This window comes from Callorhinus ursinus, unplaced genomic scaffold (assembly GCF_003265705.2).
Source record: "Callorhinus ursinus isolate GAN/ISIS: 27379988/994484 unplaced genomic scaffold, GSC_fseal_2.0 scaffold24, whole genome shotgun sequence".
NCBI lineage: Eukaryota > Metazoa > Chordata > Mammalia > Carnivora > Otariidae > Callorhinus > Callorhinus ursinus.
The window spans coordinates 27957806-27976626 of record NW_027397086.1 but is presented as its reverse complement, the minus strand read 5'-3'; the positions used below and the strand labels follow the sequence as shown (position 1 = coordinate 27976626).

Genomic DNA, 18821 nt, shown 5'->3' with positions numbered 1-18821 from the left:
GGATGCTGTATTTTGTTAAATGCTTTTTCTGCATCTATTGAGAGGATCATATTGTTCTTGTTCTTTCTTTTATTAATGTAGTGTATTACATTGATTGATTTGCAGATGTTGAACCAACCTTGCAGCCCAGGGATAAATCCCACTTGGTTGTGGTGAATACTCCTTTTAATGTACAGTTGGATCCTATTGGCTAGTGTTTTGGTGAGAATTTCTGCATCCATGTTCACCAGGGATATTGGTCTGTAGTTCTCCTTTGTGATGGGGTCTTTGTCTGGTTTTCGAATCAAGGTAATGCTGGCCTCATAAAATGAGTTTGGAAGTTTTCCTTCCATTTCTATTTTTTGGAACAATTTCAGAAGAATAGGTATTAATTCTTCATTAAATGTTTGGTAGAACTACCCTGAGAAGCCATCTGGCCCTAGGCTCCTGTTTGTTGGGAGATTTTTGATTATGGTTCAGTTTCCTTACTCGTTATGTGTCTGTTTAGGTTTTCTATTTCTTCTTGGTTCAGTTATGATAGTTTATACGTCTCTAGGAATGCATCCATTTCTTCTAGATTGCCTAATTTGTTGGCATATAGTTGCTCATAATATGTTCTTATGATTGTATTTCTTTGGTGTTGGTTGTGATCTCTCTTTCATTCATGATTTTATTTGGGTCATTTTCCCTTTTCTTTCTGATAAGTCTGGCCAGGGGTTTATCAATCTTACTAATTTTTTCAGAGAACTAGCTCCTAGTTTCGTTGCTCTGTTCTACTGTTCTTTTGGTTTCTATTTCATTGATTTCTGCTCTGATCTTTATTATCTTCTCCTGCTGGGTGTAGGCTTTATTTTCTGTTCTTTCTCCAGCCCCTTTAGGTGTAGGGTTAGGTTGTGTATTTGAGACCTTTCTTGTTTCTTGAGAAAGGCTTGTATTGCTATATACTTTCCTCTTAGGACCGCCTTTGCTGCATCTCAAAGATTTTGGGAACAGTTGTGTTTTCATTTTCATTGGTTTCCATGAATTTTTTAAATTCTTCTTTAATTTCCTGGTTGACCCATTCATTCTTTAGTAGGATGCTCTTTAGCCTCCATGTATTTGAGTTCTTTCCACCTTCCCTTTTGTGATTGAGTTCTAGTTTCAAAGCATTGTGGTCCGAAAATATGCAGGGAATGATCCCAATCTTTTGGTACCAGTTGAGAACTGATTTGTGACCCAGGATGTAATCTATTCTGGAGAATGTTCCATGTGCACTAGAGAAGAATGTGTATTCTGTTGCTTTAGGATAGAATGTTCTGAATATATCTGTGAAGTTCATTTGGTCCAGTGTGTCATTTAAAGCCTTTATTTCCTTGTTGATCTTTTGCTTAGATGATCTGTCCATTTCAGTGAGGGGGGCGTTAAAGTCCCCTACTATTATTGTGTTGTTGTCAATGTGTTTCTTTGATTTTGTTATTAATTGACTTATATAATTGGCTACTCCCATGTTAGGGGCATAGATATTTAAAATTTTTAGATCTTCTTATTGGATATACCCTTTAAGTATGATATAGTGTCCTTCCTCATCTTTTATTACGGTCTTTGGTTTAAAATCTAATATGTCTGACATAAGGATTGCCACCCCAGCTTTCTTTTGATGTCCATTGGCATGGTAAATGGTTCTCCACCCCCTTACTTTCAATCTGGAGGTGTCTTTGGGTCTAAAATGAGTCTCTTGCAGACAGCATATTGATGGGTCTTGTTTTTTGTTTTTTTTTTTTATCCAATCTGATACCCTGTATTTTTTGATTGGGGAATTCAGCCCATTTATATTCAGGGTAACTATTGAAAGATATGAATTTAGTGCCATTGTATTGCCTGTAAAGTGACTGTTACTGTATATTGTCTGTGTTCCTTTCTGGTCTATGTTACTTTTAGGCTCTCTCTTTGCTTAGAGGACCCCTTTCAATATTTCTTGGAGGGCTGGTTTCATGTTTGCGAATTCCTTTAGCTTTTGTTTGTCCTGGAAGCTTTTTATCTCTCCTATTTTCAATGACAGCGTAGCTGGATATAGTATTCTGGGCTGCATATTTTTCTCATTTAGTGTCCTGAATATATCATGCCAGTCCTTTCTGGCCTGCCAGGTCTCTGGGGATAGGTCTGTTGCCAATCTAATGTTTCTACCATTGTAGGTTACAGATCTCTTCTCCCAAGCTGCTTTCAGGATTTTCTCTTTGTCTCTGAGACTTGTATGTTTTACTACTAGATGTCAGAGTGTTGACCTATTTTTATTGATTTTGAGAGGGGTTCTCTGTGCCTCCTGGATTTTGATGCCTGTTTCCTTCCCCAAATTAGGGAAGTTCTCTGCTATAATTTCCTCCAGTATACCTTCTGCCCCTCTCTCTCCTTCTTCTTCTGGGATCCCAATTATTCTAATATTGTTTCATCTTATGGTATCACTTATCTCTCGAATTCTCCCCTTGTGATCCACTAGTTGTTTATCTCTCTTTTTCTCAGTTTCTTTATTGTCCATCATTTGGTCTTCTATATCACTAATTCTCTCTTCTGCCTCATTTATCCTAGCAGTTAGAGCCTCCATTTTTTATTGCACCTCGTTAATAGCCTTTTTGATTTCGACTTGGTTAGATCTTAGTTTTTTATTTCTCCAGAAAGGGATTCTCTAGTATCTTCTATACTTTTTTCAAGCCCAGCTAGTGTCTTTATAATCATCATTCTGAACTCTGGTTCTGACATCTTGCTAATTTCTGTATTGATTAGTTCCCTGGCAGTCGGTACTACCTCTCGTTCTATTTTTTGAGGTGAGTTTTTCCATTTTGTCATTTTGTTCAGAGAAGAATAGATGAATGAGAGAACAAAATGCTAACAGGGTAACAATGACCCCAGAAAAATATACACTAAACAAATCAGAAGAGACCCAAAACCCGGGGGAAAAGAAAAAAAAAGAATATGATCAGGCTGGTGAATAGAACAGAGCCACACACTAGATTTTGGGTGTATTTTGGTCTGTTAGAAGAAACTGCCTCCCAAAATTTTAAAGAAAGAAAGACTTATATATATATATATACACACATATATATATATACAGACACACAAATAAGGGTAAATGTGATAAAGGGAAGGAATATGACTGTAAAGATGAAAATTAAAAAATATTTTTAAAAAGGAATTGTTAAGAAGTGGGTTGAAAAGAGAAAGAAGAAAAATTAAAAAAAAAGAGAATGTGATCAGGCAGGAGACTAGAACAAAGCCATGTACTAGATTTAGGGTATATTTTGGTCTGTTAGAAGAAACTGTATCCCAAAATTTTAAAGAAAGAAAAACATATATGTACAAAAAATAAGTTTAAATACAATGAAGGGATAGAATATGACTGTAAAAATGAAAATTAAAAAAATTTTTAAAAAGTAATTGATGTTGGTTGAAAAAGGAAAGAAGAAAAATTTTTAAAAAGAAAAAAACAAAGAAAATTTTAAAAATTAACTTGGAAAGACTAAGAATCATGGGGAAACAGCCATGAATTCTATGTGCTATATTCCCCTAGCGCTGGAGTTTTGCAGTTCTCATTGACGGGTAAACTTGGTCTTGGCTGGCGGTTCTTGCTGATCTTCTGGGGGAGGGGCCTGTTGCCGTGGTTCCCAAATGTCTTTGCCAGAGGCAGAACTGCCCCGCCCTTGCTGGTCCGGGCTGAGTAATCTGATGGGGTTTGTTCCCTGCAAGCTTTCCCTTTGACTTTGGAGGACGAGAGTGAAAATGGCGGCCTCCCAATCTCCGCCCCAGAGGAGCCGAGAACTCGGGCCCTGCTCCTCAGTGAGCCCCAGAGAAAAGCAATCACTCCCGTCTCCCTGGTCTCCGGCCGCACTCCGTGCTCACCTGGCCTGTGACCGAGCGCTTCTATCTCCGGCACCGGACCCCGTGTGGAGTCTCCAAACCCAGCAGATCCCTGCTGTGTGCTCCCGGGGCCGCTCCTCCTGGGGGAGGAAGTGGACTCTCCCCGCAACTGGCGTTTGTTGGATCCCTGCTGGAGGAGCAGTGGCCCAACTTTGCCGTGGATCTTGGTTTATGGCATCCCCGAGCTGAGAGCCCACCCCGGGGCTCCGTCTCTGCAGCCGGCTTCCCTGCTCTGATACCCGGGAGCTCTGCCACACTCAGGCACCCCCAGTCTTTCTGTGACCCCGAGGGTCCTGAGACCACACTGTCCCAGCGAGGGTTACACGCACGCACACCTGCTTAGCCACTGGAGCGAAGTCCCTCAGGGAGCCGACTTATAAAAGTTCTAGTTTTGTGTTCCGCTGCTCTATCACTTGCCAGTAGCCAGCTGACAGAGGCTCTCCTTCCCCCCCCCCCAGCCGTGGTCTGTCTTCCCAAATATTGCCTCAGATTCACTTCTCCACACGTGAATGGATATGGAGGTTAATTATCACTCTGTTACCAAAACCCAGCTTCATTACTTCAATCTACTCTTTTATTACAACAAAACAAGGGGCACCTGGTTAGCTCAGTCAGGCATCCAATTCCTGATTTTGGCTCTGGTCATGATCCCAGGGTCATGAGATCAAGCCCTGTGATAGGTTCCGCGCTCAAAGGGGAGTCCGCTTAAGATTCTCTCTCCCTCTGCCCTCCCCGACCCCACCCCCTGGCTTGGGCACGCATACGTGCACGTGCTCTTTCTCTCGCTAAAATAAATAAATAAACCTTAAAAAAAATACTTATTTTGAAGTATACCTATAGAGAAATATGTACAAATTATGTAAGTTTAACACATAAATATAAAACAAACATCTGTGTAACCACCACTAGGTCAAGAGACAGAACATTGTTCCCCCAGAATCCCCTTAATGCTTTCTTCATTCCCCCTTGGAGTATTTTCCTATCTTGACTTTTATAGTAATAATTACATTGTAGGGCGCCTGGGTGGCTCAGTTGTTAAGTATCTGCCTTCGGCTCAGGTCATGATCTCAGGGTCCTGGGATGGAGCCCCACATCGGGCTCCCTGCTCAGTGGGAAGCCTGCTTGTGTTCCCTCTCTTGCTGTGTCTCTCTCTCTGTCACATAAGTAAATAAATCTTTAAAAAATATAATAATTACGTTGTAGTTTTACCACTAGGTGTAGAGCTCAAATACTATAGTTTGCTTTTTTTTTTGAACTTTTTTTTGTTGTGTTCCATGTTTACTTGAACTGAAAGTTCCATATACAGTTTTGTTATTTCCCTGCTCAAACTTCATTAATTGCTTCCTGTTATACTTGGAATAAATTTTAAAAGTGCACCTGTAGCTCTTTCCCTCTCCAACTTCACCTTTATCCACTCTGTTCTGAGACAAACTGGCTTTCTTTCATTTTCTCAAACCCACCAAGCCCTTTTCTGTCCTAGGGTTTTTGCCTGAAATACTGTTCTCATCCTTCAGGCCTCAGCTTCTAGGTCACTTCCTCAAAGAGGCCTGCCCTCATCATCCAGGCTCAGTGAAAACTGTTTGTTGTGTTCTCTCTTGGAACTTTGCAGTGTTTCTTCATTGAACTTGTATATTTATATATATGACTGTTATAACATTTCTCTCCTATAAAATAGTAGCTTCTGTGAGAATAGACGGGGTCTGTTTAATTCATCACTGTATCTGCAAAATCCAGTGCAGTACTTGGCACATAGTAGGGACATGAGATATATTTGTTGAAGGAATCAATAAATGTTATAATCGTTCTTTTAAGTACCTTTCCTCCCAAGAAGCCTATAATCATCTTGAGGGCCAGGATTAATTGTGAATCGAGTTGAATCGAATTAAATTAAATTAAATTGACTTGAGAGGCAGGTTTGCACTAAATTCCATTGGAAAAAAAATTTTTAAGTCAGAATACCTCAAGAAAAAATATCTTATAAAGTGAACTCTTTATGATTTTAATGAAAAATAACCTTCAAAGGAAATAAAAGGTGCAGGGTGTTATAAATTAAAAGCCATTATACAGGCTCAGTCGTACAAATTAACTAATGTGTTACATAATAAAACTTGAAATATTCCTGTAATTTTAAATCCTCAAAGAAAAACATCCTTAAAAACAAAGCAGAACAAAATTATGGGAAACTAGTACAGACCGATAAATTTACTTTATATTTATAAAGTGTTCCCTCTGTGTTCTTTCACCTTGTCTCATTACCGACTTTGAGCTGTAACACTGCTCATCTTTTCAGAGTTCTGCCATTATGTCACCTGTGACAGTCCTGCACTGCAGGACAGTCCTACCTGCGCTCTTGGCATTTCCCAATATTTGTCTATCCCCACCAAAATAACAATGGTGTCATCTTAAATTTCAGTGTATCTTATATCTTCTTTTATGTAGTGCATTTTGATGATCTCTAAATATATGCTATTCCTCTTTCCTAAACTAGTAACATAGTACTACAGATGAATTATTTTTTTCCTGAATCTTTGCTCACCAACTGCTCACTGAATTCATTCACTTTCGCATTTTCTGTTTTCCCTTCTCTGTTTCCATGGAGAAGTATGTCGGTGATGTGTTCGACTCCATGGAAACAGATGAGCATCTCTTTCTACATACACAACTAATTAAATTGAACACTTTCTATGCTGCCCATTGTTCTGGAGGAGGACTGAAGAGGCTTTCCCTGAATGAGATATCATTTCCGTAGAAATTTTTAATGTTTAACCTAATGCAATGGATTAATGCTTTAATGTAACATTACATCCTCGATTCAGATGATTTAGGGCTCAGTCCTGGGCCGTAAAAGCTTAAACACACATAGTAAATTCCTTATATACCATGGCTATCATTGGTAATATGTAGTTTTTTTCTCTTAACTCAAATAATTTGGTTGAATACCAACGATATAGTTGATAATAGAATTTAGTAGATTCATTTTAATACTGTACAAGACTGTGGGTTTTAGAGTCAGATAAATCCAAGTTTTGAGTTCTGGCTTTGTCACTTATTAGTGGTATTAAGTCTGCTTAGGCTCGGATAAGCCACTTAATCTTTCTGAGCCTCAATTCCTCATCTGAAAACTATAGACTATTATACTTTGCTGTGTGAAAGTTCAACAGGATAAAGACTGTAAAACATCAAGGGTGACTATAGTTAATAATACTGTATCATTTATTTGAAAGTTTCTAAGAGAGTAAATCTTAAAAGTTCTCATCACGGGCGCCTGGGTGGCTCAGTTGGTTGAGCGACTGCCTTCGGCTCAGGTCATGATCTTGGAGTCCCAGGATCGAGTCCCGCATGGGCTCCCCACTCAGTGGGGAGTCTGCTTCTCCCCCTGACCTTCCCCCCTCTCATGCTGTCTCTCTCTATCTCATTCTCTCTCTCAAATAAATAAATAAAATCTTTAAAAAAAAAGTTCTCATCACAAGAAAAAAATTGTAACTGTGTGGTGACAGAGGTTATCTAGAGTTACTGTGGTGATCATTTCACAATATATACAAATATCAAGTTATTATGTTGTATACCTGCAACTAATATAATAATATATGCCAAGTATATCTGAAAAAGAAATCTGGCATCACACCTGACACATAGTAGACAATATAAATAGGACCTTATTAATGTTATTGTCAGCTTGGACTTAAAAGTGAAATGATTGAGTCTTACATAGTTTCAGAAATGTCTCAAAATGGAAAATCACTAAATGCAATGAAGAATAATACTGTTTGCTTTGTGAAAACTAAACAGAATAATTTGTAGATATGCATAGTGTGTAATGACTGATACTATCATCACTGCTAATAGTGTTTGGGTTGTTTGCCGTGGTAAAGTGACAAAGCAGCACCATTCTGATTCTTCCACAATTTTTGATGACCTATCAATGTTCTAAACAAGTGTAAATCTCTAAGTTATTTTCTCTCTTTGTTTATGACATCTCCCAACACAGTAGTTAGGTAGGGCAAGCAGTCTCATAAGTGCTAGAGCAGTGACATTATTTCAGGTTATGTCTTCCTTTACCTCAACGATGACCTTAAATGTTAGGGTCACTAAATGTTTTATAAATACTTCTATACATATGTAGTTTTTATTTTAAAGATTTTTATTTACTTATTTATTTGAAAGAGAGAGAGAGTACCCGAGCCAGGGGAAGAGCAGAGGGGGAGGGAGAAGGAGAAGCAGACTCTGCGCTGAGCACGGAGCCCAGCACAGGGCTCAATCTTACCACCCTGAGATCATGACCTGAGCTGAAATCATGAGTCAGACACTTAACCAACTGAGCCACCCAGGCACCCCTATACATATGTTTATGGACTTACATATGTATACATCCATACTAATAATAGTAATGAAATTAGCCAGCATTTCATAAAGTTACGTTATATGTGCCAGGTACTGTGTAGGTGCTTTGCAACTTATTAACTCGTTAAACAGCAAAACACTACAGAGAATTTTGGGTACTCTTATTACCCTCATTTCATAGGTGAGGAAACTAAGGTATAGAGAGATTAACTAACTTGTCTAATAAATAGCAGAACTTAGATTGAAGCTTGGAAGTCTGATTCCAAAGCTTATGCTTTTAACTATGAAACTGTGGATCCTCCATGTATGGAGGTATTTGTGCATACAATGCACATTCGTATGTATGAACACGGAGAATAAGAAACACAAGAGAGGAAGAACTGATTAGGTCTAAACCTTGATTGATGAACTTAATGGTTATCTAGGCTGGATTTTTCTTAACCTTTTTTTATGCTACAGGTCTTTTTGGCAATCTGATAAAGCTTATGGACCCTTTCTCAAAAATACATTTTTAAGAGCTTAAATATGATATATAGGAATCCAAAAAAAAGCAGCTGTATTGAAGTACAGATGTATATAGCAATATACCTACAATCATATTTTATTAATACATTAAATAGCAAGGGCTAATGGAAGACCTAACAGCTATGATAATTTCAAAATAGCAATGAGTATAGGGGCGCCTGGGTGACTCAGTCCATTAAGCGCTGGCTCTTGATTTCAGCTCATTTCATGATCTCAGGGTCCTGGGATCGAGCCCTGAGTTGGGCTCCGTGCTAAGCTGGGGAGTCTGCTTATGGATTCCCTCTCTCCTCTCCCTCTGCCCCTCCCCCTGCTCGTGCCCTCTCTCTCTCTCTAAAATCTTAAAAAAAAAAAGGCAGTGAGTATAAATGCTATTTTAAGATGCCAACAACAACTATAATGAGATAAAATGTAAAAATATTTTGTAAAATCTCAAGGGACCTCAAAATGTAATATGTCCCTTATTATTATAATTCTCATTTTATATGTCAGGACACAGACTCACAAGTTAAGAAATTCAGTTGCAATAACTGCACAGCTGAGACTCAAACCAATTTATTTGATTTTGAATCCCATGCTCTTTCCATTGTTCCCACGTTGCCTTTATAACAATAAGCAAATCGTTTTTTTTAAACGGGATTTTTTTTTTTTTAGGATTTTATTTATTTATTTATTTATTTATTTTTGACAGAGATAGAGAGCACAAGTAGGCAGAGAGGCAGGCAGAGGAAGAGGGAGAAGCAGGCTCCCCGCTAAGCAGGGAGTCCGACGTGGGGCTCGATCCCAGCACCCTGGGATCATGACCTGAGCCGAAAGCAGACGCTTAACCAACTGAGCCACCCAAGCGCCCCTAAGCAAATCGTTTTATTTAAATGACCACAAATGCCTTCCCAAGATTCTGGCAATACAAAAGGTGTGACATAAGAAGTGGGCGAAAGCAGACGAAATGCATCTCTGATGGCACACACAGGTAACATTTGAGAACAAGCAAAGGATATGTTAGTAAAGAAGGCTACATTGGCTCGTGGTGGACAGTGCAGCGCAGTAGCTCGTGTGTCGACTGGCGCAGCTTTCACCGGAAGGGACAGTCGTGTCTTCTAACTGCTAAGTTGGAGCTCTGGTTTCTGCACATACTAGCCCATTAACCATACAGACCCTTCTGCTTCAGCCAGCCTTAAAATAACTGCACGCACTGGGCAGTGGCTTTCCCGTCATGGCTCCAGCTCAGCTCTCGGAGCTGTGTCCGGGCTGAGCACATGCGGAACGCCAGCCCCTGTTAAGCAAGCACCAATTGGTCATGGATTAGAGGCTATCTCTACAGTTGCCAGAATAATTAAAACAACACAGCACACTAGCCAGCTGCTTTGTCTATTAGCTGCTCCTGACAGGAATTCAAATTCAAGTGTACTGCCGTCCAGTGAGATTCGTTTACATCCCAAGCCCTATGTTTGGACAATGTGTTGCAGTTCCCAAACGCTTCCAAACAGGAAATCATTTCACTTGAATGTCAGAATCAGCTGTTGTGCAGACCGGAATGGTATTGGCTAAATGTTATAATTGAGGGAACTAAGAAAGGGGGATGGATAGGTAGGTAAAGGCCTCTCTCAGTTACTCTCTTTTAGCCAAGAAGCTCAGAACCTGATAGGACTCTCATGACTCAGAAACTAGCCATAAAGCCACTATCCCCCGAAAGCAACTCAGAACAGGACCCAAATGAGGCTGAATGCCGCTTTTCTCATCATAAATAGGGGAGACATGCTTTCAGGATCCTCAAATACACAAATTCTGCCATATAGGCAAGCGTAATGTATTGGATGGTGGTGACAGAACCTAATTAAATCTTCTCTGTCGGGAAGTGTAATACTAGTCACCCAAAAACAAGTGTTTCAGGGATTGAAGAGAAAGCTAGAAGTTTCCCTGCACCTTACAGAAGACTTGGGAAAAGCATAGCAATTGGCCTAAAGTTCTGTACCCTAGGAGGTACAGTTACTGTTAATCCCATGGTGCTGACTTCACTTTGGCCCTAAGAAGCCTAATCAGATAGGATCATCCTGGTATGTGATGATTGCCTTCATTTCTCAACATTTGTTCTTGTGACCACAGATCCTAAATCTTCTCCCTCACTAAAGTTTTCAATGAGAAATTAAATATGAATCACCATCATCTTGCTAATCCTAGGTCCTACTGTCTTTGCTCAACACTGGCAGACAAAATGCAGGTAGAGAGTGTGCTTGCATCGTGAAAGACAACTAGAGACTGGCCTTATTACTCATATTCTCTACAAGTATCATTTTGACTCCAGAAGGGCTCACATGATAAAAAGAACATGCTCTACCTGTAATATGTTTTAGTTTTATTAGTGAGTTCGGGCTTAAATGAGTCATCTATAAATGCACTGATAGAATCTCTAGAGTCTTCTGGATTAGATATTAGAGGCCCTTGTGGAGGGAATAATAGCTAGCACTGTTTTACCGCTCAGAAGACTTGTGCACAGGGGCTTCTATTATCAGATATGTTGAATCAAATGCAGAACTTGCTGCCATCTTCAAAACGAGACTCTGAAAAAGAATACCTGCCCTCCAGGAGTTACACACAAATTGTCAGGTTCTTTCAGATTTCAAGAGCAATGACATTTCTTGATTTATTACCAGAATACGTGGGAACATGGATCAGCAAAGCGAGTTATCCAAGAAACTATAAAGTACTTCTGGGTCCTATCACATCCAAGATTTAAATATATTGAAATATTTAGAGCTAGCCCAGTAGCTTAATTTCAGGCACAAAAACAACTCAGAGAGAAATGCAGCACCTTCTTTTTCTTCCCCTAGCATTTATATTTCCCTTTAAAAATATTTCATTTGATCAGTTTTCCTCCTGCATTAGCAGAGTTTATGCCAAAGCACCTTAAAAGTAACTGGCTTCCCTCATTTTCAACTTGTATATTACCCTCAACTTATATATGAATACCTGATCATTGTGATGAAAGTAGCAAATTTTTTTCACTTACAGTGCATGGTAGGAGGTATTTTTTGTTTTGTTTTTAAAGATTTTATTTATTTAATTGAGAGAGAGAGAGCATGAGATTGGGGAGGGTCAAAGGGAGAAGCAGACTCCCCGCTGAGCGGGGAGCCCAAAGTGGGACTCGATCCTGGGACTCCAGGATCATGACCTGAGCCAAAGGCAGTCGCTTAACCACCTGAGCCATCCAGGCGCCCCTATTTTTTGTTGTTTTTAAGTAAACTTTATTGAAGTGTAATACAGTAAATACAGTAAACTTAATCCTTGGTAGTGTACAGTTATTTAATTTTAACAAATATGTAGTCATGTAATCACCACCATCAAGATATAGGCAAGTTCCATCACACCCCAAAATTTCCCTGTGTCCCTGTATAATCAGTCCCTTCCCACGTCCCAGCCCCTGATAACCACTGGTCTGTTTTCCCTCCTTATAGTTTTACCTTTTCCAGAATGTTCTGTAAATGAATACCATATGTATCCTTTGAAACAGAGTTCTTTCACTTAGCATAAATGCATTTGAGGTTTTTCCTTGTTAAGTAGATCAATAGTTCATTCCTTTTTATTACTGAGCAGTATTGTACTGTATGGATGACTACAGTTCTTTTGTCATTTTCCACTAGGACAATGGGGATATTTCCAGTTTTTAGCAATTATGAATGAGGCTTCCATAAACATCCAAATACAAGTTTTTATGTGAATATAAGCTTTCTTGCTTTTGTTTCTTCTGAGTAAACACATAGGAAAGAGATTATTGGGCCATGTAGTATGTTTATATTTAACTTAATAAGAAACTGACAGTTTTCTGTAGTGACTATGCCATTTTGAATTACTACCAGTGATGTCTGAGAGTTCTAGTTGTTCTGTATCCTCACCAGCATTTGCTATTGTCAGGTTTGTTTTCAGCTTTGGTTTTGTTTTAGCCATTCCAACAGATACATAATGGCATATTACAGTTTGAATTTGCATTTCCCTCTGTATTAATGATGTTGGGCATCTCTTCATATGCTTATTCAGTGAAATGTTTATTCAAAACTTTTGCCCATCTTTTAATTTCATTATCTGTCTTTCTATTATTTACTTGTAAGAATTCTTCTTGGGGGGCTGTTGAGATTTTAAGTTCTTTATATATTTTGGATACTAACCCTTTATTAAGATATGTCATTTACAAATATCTTCTCCCATTCTATGGGTTGCCTTTTAGTTTTGATTTATTCTTGGTAAAAGACCTTATCAGATACGTGTTTTGCAAATATTTTCTCCCTATTTGTGGCTTGTCTTTTTATTTTCTTAACAGTTCTTTCAAACAGAATTTTTAATATGGGTGCAATCCAATTTATCAGTTTTTAAAATGGATTGTTCTTTGGTATCATGTCTAAGAAATCTTTGTCTAACCCAAGGTCACAGAGATTGTCACTTTTCTTTGCTTCTGAAAGTTTTATATAGTTATAGAGGTGTTACATTTAAGATTATGATTAGTTTTGAGATAATTTTTGTATATGATGAAAAGTATAGGTTGAGAGTTTCTTATTTGTTCATTTTTTGTTTTTGGATATGAATTCCAGTTTTTGCAGTACCATCTGTTTAAGACTATCCATTGGTTTGCCTTTGCACCTTTGTCAAAAATCAATTGATCATATCCTTTTATAGGTCTGTTTCAGTACTCTCAATTCTATCCTATCCATCTATGTCTCTCTCTTTCTCTCTCTCTCTCAGCTATTTAACTTAAATTTGAATTTATGGGCATAAAATTGTTTATAATATTCCCATATTTTCCATTTAATGACTTCAGGCTCCATAGTGTTGTCCCTGCTTTCATTTCTGATACTGGAAATTTCTGTCTGCTCTGTTTTTAATGATCACTCTGATCAGAGATTTATCAATTTCATTGATATTTTCTAAGAACCAACTTTTAGCTTCATTGATTTTTCTCTAGTGTTTTCTAATTTTAATTTCATTGGTCTCTGCTCTTATCTTTATTATGTACTTCCTCTGCTTGTTTTGGATTAAATTTGGTCTTCTTATTTTAGTGTCCTCAGGTAGAAGGATAGATCATTGATTTGAAGCTATTGTTCTACTGTAATACAGGTACTCAATGCTATATTTCCTTCCAAGCCCCCTCATGTATAGAGTAGGAACCTTATAACACTACTATTATTTTCATTCATTTAATTATGTTTTTTTAATTCCCTTGAGATTTTCTCTGTGACTCATGGATTATCTATGTGGTGTTTAATTCCTACATATCCAGTGATTTCCCATTATCTTTCTGTTACTGATTTCTAGTTTAATTACATTATTGTCAGAGAATATATTTTGTATAACTTCACTTCTTTAAATCGTTAATGCTTGTTTTATGACCAGTATATGGTCTCTTTTGGTGAATGGTCCCATCAGTGTTTTAAAAGATTACATATCTGGCTGTTATCGAATGACATGATCAATAAATATCAGTTATATCCTGCTGCTTTATAGTGGTATTCTGTTCTTTTCTATCCTTGCTGCTTTTCATTTTAGCAGTTCAGGCAATTACTGAGAGAGGAGTATTGAGGTTACCAATTATAATTGTAAATTTTTCAAATGTTTCTTTTTTTCTTTGAAAAAGATTTTATTTATTTATTTGACAGAGAGAGACACAGCAAGAGAAGGAACACAAGCAGGGGGAGTGGGAGAGGGAGAAGCAGGCTTCCCGCGGAGCAGGGAGCCTAATGCGGGGCTCGATCCCAGGACCCTGGGATCATGACCTGAGCCGAAGGCAGATGCTTAATGACTGAGCCACCCAGGCGCCCTCAAATGTTTCATATAATTCTGTCAGTTTTTGCTACATGTGTTTTGAAGTTCCATGATTTAGTACATACACATTTAGGATTGTTACGTATTCTTGGTGAATTGATCCCTTTATCATTATGTAATATTGCTGTTTGTCCCTGGTAATTGTCTTTGCTCTGAAGTCTGTTTTATAAGATACTAATATCTGATGTTAATCAGCTTTTTCTTAATTTGTGTTTACATAGTGTATCTGTGCTCATTCTTTTATTTTTAACCTACTTGTATTTCAAGTGAATTTCTTATAAATAGCATATAGCTGGATCTTTTGTTATCCATCTCTTTTTTTATTAATGTGTTTTTTATCATTTACCTTTGATGTAATTATTAATGTTAAGATTTAAGATTTCCAGCTTACTCTGTGTTTACTGTTCCCTCTGTTTTTCATTCCTGTCTTTTCCTCTTTCCTGTCTTCCTCTGAATTTCTTGAATGTTTTTAGTATTCCATTTTAAATTATATGTAGTGGGGATACATGTTATATTTGTACCAGCTCTGTTGAGATTCCATACATCCAAACCGTACAGTTCACCAATTTAAAGTACAATTCAATAGGTTTCGTATATTCATAAAGTTGTAGAAACATCACCACAATTAATTTTAGAACAATTACCCTCCCCAGAAGAAATCCTATCCCCTTTAGCTATGACCCCTTTAACACCTCCCCTTCTCCCCAGTCCTAGGCAAGCACTGGATATAGAACTCTTGGTTGACAGTTCATCTCCACCCTTACCCCCCAACACTTGAAAAATGTTGTGTCATTGCCTTCTGGACTCCATAGTTTCTCATGAGAAATACACTGTTATTTGAATTGTTTTTCATCTATAGATAATGTGTTTTTTCTTTCTGGCTGCTGTCATGATTTTTTTCTTCATCTTTAGTTTTCAGGAATTTGATTATGATTGACATAGCATAGGTTTCTAGAGGTTTATTCTGTTTTGAGTTTTGCTCAGCTTTTTAAATCTGTAGGTCTGTGTCTTTCACCAAATTTGCACCATTTCCAGCCATTATTCCTTCAAATATGTTTTTAGCCCTTCATTCTTTTTCTTCTCTTTCTGGAACCTGATGACATGAATGGTAGGTATTTTGTTATTGTCCCAGAGAGCCCTGAGATTCTGTGGATTCTTTTTGTTTCTATGTTTTCAATCAGCTGTTCAGATTGAATAATATTTATTGGTCTATCGTCAAGTTCAATGATTATTTCCTCTGTCATCTCCATTCAGTGAGGCTTTTATTTTAGTTATTTTATTTGCTTATTTATTAAATGTTTATTATTCTGAAATTTTCATTTGGTTCATCCTTATATTCTATCGTTCTTTGCTGTGACTTTGTATTTTCCATTTGTTTCAAGAATGTTCATAATTGCTTTTTGGAGCACTTTTATTATAGTTGCTTTAAAATCCTTGTCAGATGGGGCGCCTGGGTGGCTCAGTCGGTTGAGCATCTGCCTTTGGCTCTGGTCATGATCTTGGAATACTGGGATCGAGACCCGCATTGGGCTCCCTGCTCAGTAGGGAGTCTGCTTCTCCCTCTCCCTTTGCTCCCCTCCCCCACTTGTGTGTGCTCTCTCTCTCTAAAATAAATAAAATCTTTTAAAATAAATAAATAAATAAAATCCTTGTCAGATAATTCTTATATCTTTATCATCACAGTATTGATGTCTGTCGATCATCTTTTCTGGTTTAAGTTAATGTTTTTCTGGTTCTTGGTTTCTCTAATAATTTTGGATTGTATCTTGGACCTTATGTGTATTATGTTATGAGACTGGATCCTATTTACATCTTCTATTTAATAGACTGCCAATCTGTTTAGGTTTAGAATGAACTTTCTGTTCCAGTTTTGTGGACTGTGGTTCTAATGTGAAGTTATTTTTCACAGCTCTTCTGGTCTGCCCTACTTATGTGCTACCCAAGCTAATTTAGAACCTGGGCAATATTCCACCCATAGTTCAATTCTCAAAACTTTTGCTACTTTGATTCTGGTTAGTTTCCACATGGGTTGTTCAGAGTTGTTCATGACTTCATGCACCAATTTAAACAATTGCTTTCTCCAGCCTCCTCTCCATAATCCTCCCTGCATCTCTAGTTGGGAAGGGGTAAGATACTACTTCATTGCTATCCTTTCCTGAATTCAGGACATGATGGTTTATAGGGCTCCTGTCCACAGTCTCTGCTGTGCCCAGTGGGGAGGAAAAAAGGTGCAGTTTCTTTTTTTTTTTTTAATGTTTTATTTATTTATTCATGAGAGTCAGAGAGAGAGAGAGAGGCAGAGGCAGAGGTAGAAGCAGGCTCCCCACTGAGCAGGGAGCCCAATGAGGGGCTCGATCCCAGGACCCTGGGATCATGACCTGAGCCGAAGGCAGACGCTTAACCATCTGAGCCACTCAGGTGCCCCAAAGAGGTGCAGTTTCTTTCATTGTATGTGCTTTGAGTAGAGCCAAGTATAAGCGCTCCAAAGGCTACCCTCTTTCCAATCTTCTGACTGGAGAGAGCAGGCTTCCTGGAGAATTTTGTATCTGCTCTTTGGTGTTTCTGGTTTTGGGCTACTTTAACCCCCAGACTGTATTTAGGAGGAAAAAAAATAAGAAAAGAAAGACAGACTGACAGGGAACTCACCATCAGGTTGTTCTGAGTCCCATAGTCCCTAGACGGTTTGCCTTCTTTTCTCCACCTTTCGTGTATTTTGCCTGGGGTTTTTAGTTGTAATTAGGAGGAGAATCAGGGTAGTATGCATTTGCTCCATATTGTCAAAAATGGGAAGCCAATCATAATTCAGTTCTGTATCTCTCATAAAAACATACCAAAATGCTTAGCGTTTAATCTATAAAAGAAAGGAGTGAGTGAGGAAAATAAGTAGGTCCATATCTCACAATATTAATTCAGCATAACATATAGTAGTTAAGAATATGGCCTTGGGGCACCTGGATGGCTCAGATGGTTAAACGTCTGCCTTCGGGTCAGGTCATGATCTCTAGGTCCTGGGATCAAGTCCCACATCGGGCTCCTGGTTCAGTGGGGTGTCTGCTTTTCCCTCTCCCTCTGCCTCTGCCTCTCACCCTGCTCATGCTCTCTCTCTCTGTATCTCTCTGTCTCAAATGAATAAATAAAATATTTAAAAAAAAGAATATGGCCTTTAGAATCAATTATCAGTTTGAATTTTAGCTCCAACTACTTTCAGTGTAATATAAACAGGTTACTTAACCGAGTCTCAGTTTCCTATAAAATGGGGATGGTAATATCTGTTTCATAGGGTAAGTAAAAATGGCATATATTTCATGCTTTTAACACAGAGCTTGCTAATAAAGTTAGTAAATGTAGCTCCTAGTTATATTGTAATAACAGCAATTATGAAATATCACTATCTGTTTCTTATACTCATAGGAAACTCTGCCCTTAAAGACAAAGAAGATCAATTTGGGAGGACACCACTTATGTATTGTGTGTTGGCTGACAGACTGGATTGTGCAGACGCTCTTCTGAAGGCAGGAGCAGATGTTAATAAAACTGACCACAGCCAGAGAACAGCCCTCCATCTTGCAGCTCAAAAGGTGAGAAGTTAAATTACTTTGAAGTGTAAACCTTTTGTGAGGTATTTATAAGTTGATTAATGGAACTATACAATTGACAGATGATAAAGAAATCACAAGTATGTGACTCTTAGTTTCATATGCTTTCTCTAAAAACAGTCTAAACTGCAGAGAATAAAATATAATCATCAGTGGCTCCATTCATTTATCCAAGTTCCTTGAGCAATGGAATTCATTTTATGATCTAAAGTTAAGTCAAGGAAAAAGAATCAAAATTATATGTATAATATGATTAAACTATATTACAAATCAGTTTATGCATAGGGGAAAAGCAAAGGCCAGAAAGAAAAACACTAAGATATATATATTTTTTGAATATTTTATTCATTTATTTCAGAGAGAGAGAGAAAGCACAGAGGGAGAGGGAGAGGGAGAAGTGGACTCCCCACTGAGCAGGGAGCCCTACGTGAGGCTTGATCCCAGGACCTTGGGACAGCCAAAGGCAGATGCTTAACTGAGACACCCAGGCACCCCAACACTAAGATAGTAATAGTGGTTGTGTTTTAATACTGGTAATGTGTATGAATTTTGGTACTTTTTACTGTTTAAAAATTTTCCCTTGACAAGTATTAATTACTTGTACAATAGAAACTTGCAATCTCTCACAGCACCTGGGTGGCTCAGTCATTAAGCGTCTGCCTTCGGCTCAGGTCATGATCCCAGGGT

The 18821-nt window shown here is 38.2% G+C and overlaps 1 protein-coding gene across 6 annotated transcripts in view; it reads left to right on the top strand.

The window, feature by feature from the left end:
- INVS (inversin) overlaps positions 1-18821 on the top strand; it is a 248473-nt gene that overhangs the window by 7164 nt on the left and 222488 nt on the right. For all 6 annotated transcript variants that reach the window (XM_073876648.1, XM_025888015.2, XM_025888013.2 and 3 more), the window contains exon 3: positions 17950-18116. In XM_073876648.1, coding sequence (XP_073732749.1) covers positions 17950-18116 — 167 coding nt within the window. The remainder of the gene's footprint in view (positions 1-17949; positions 18117-18821) is intronic.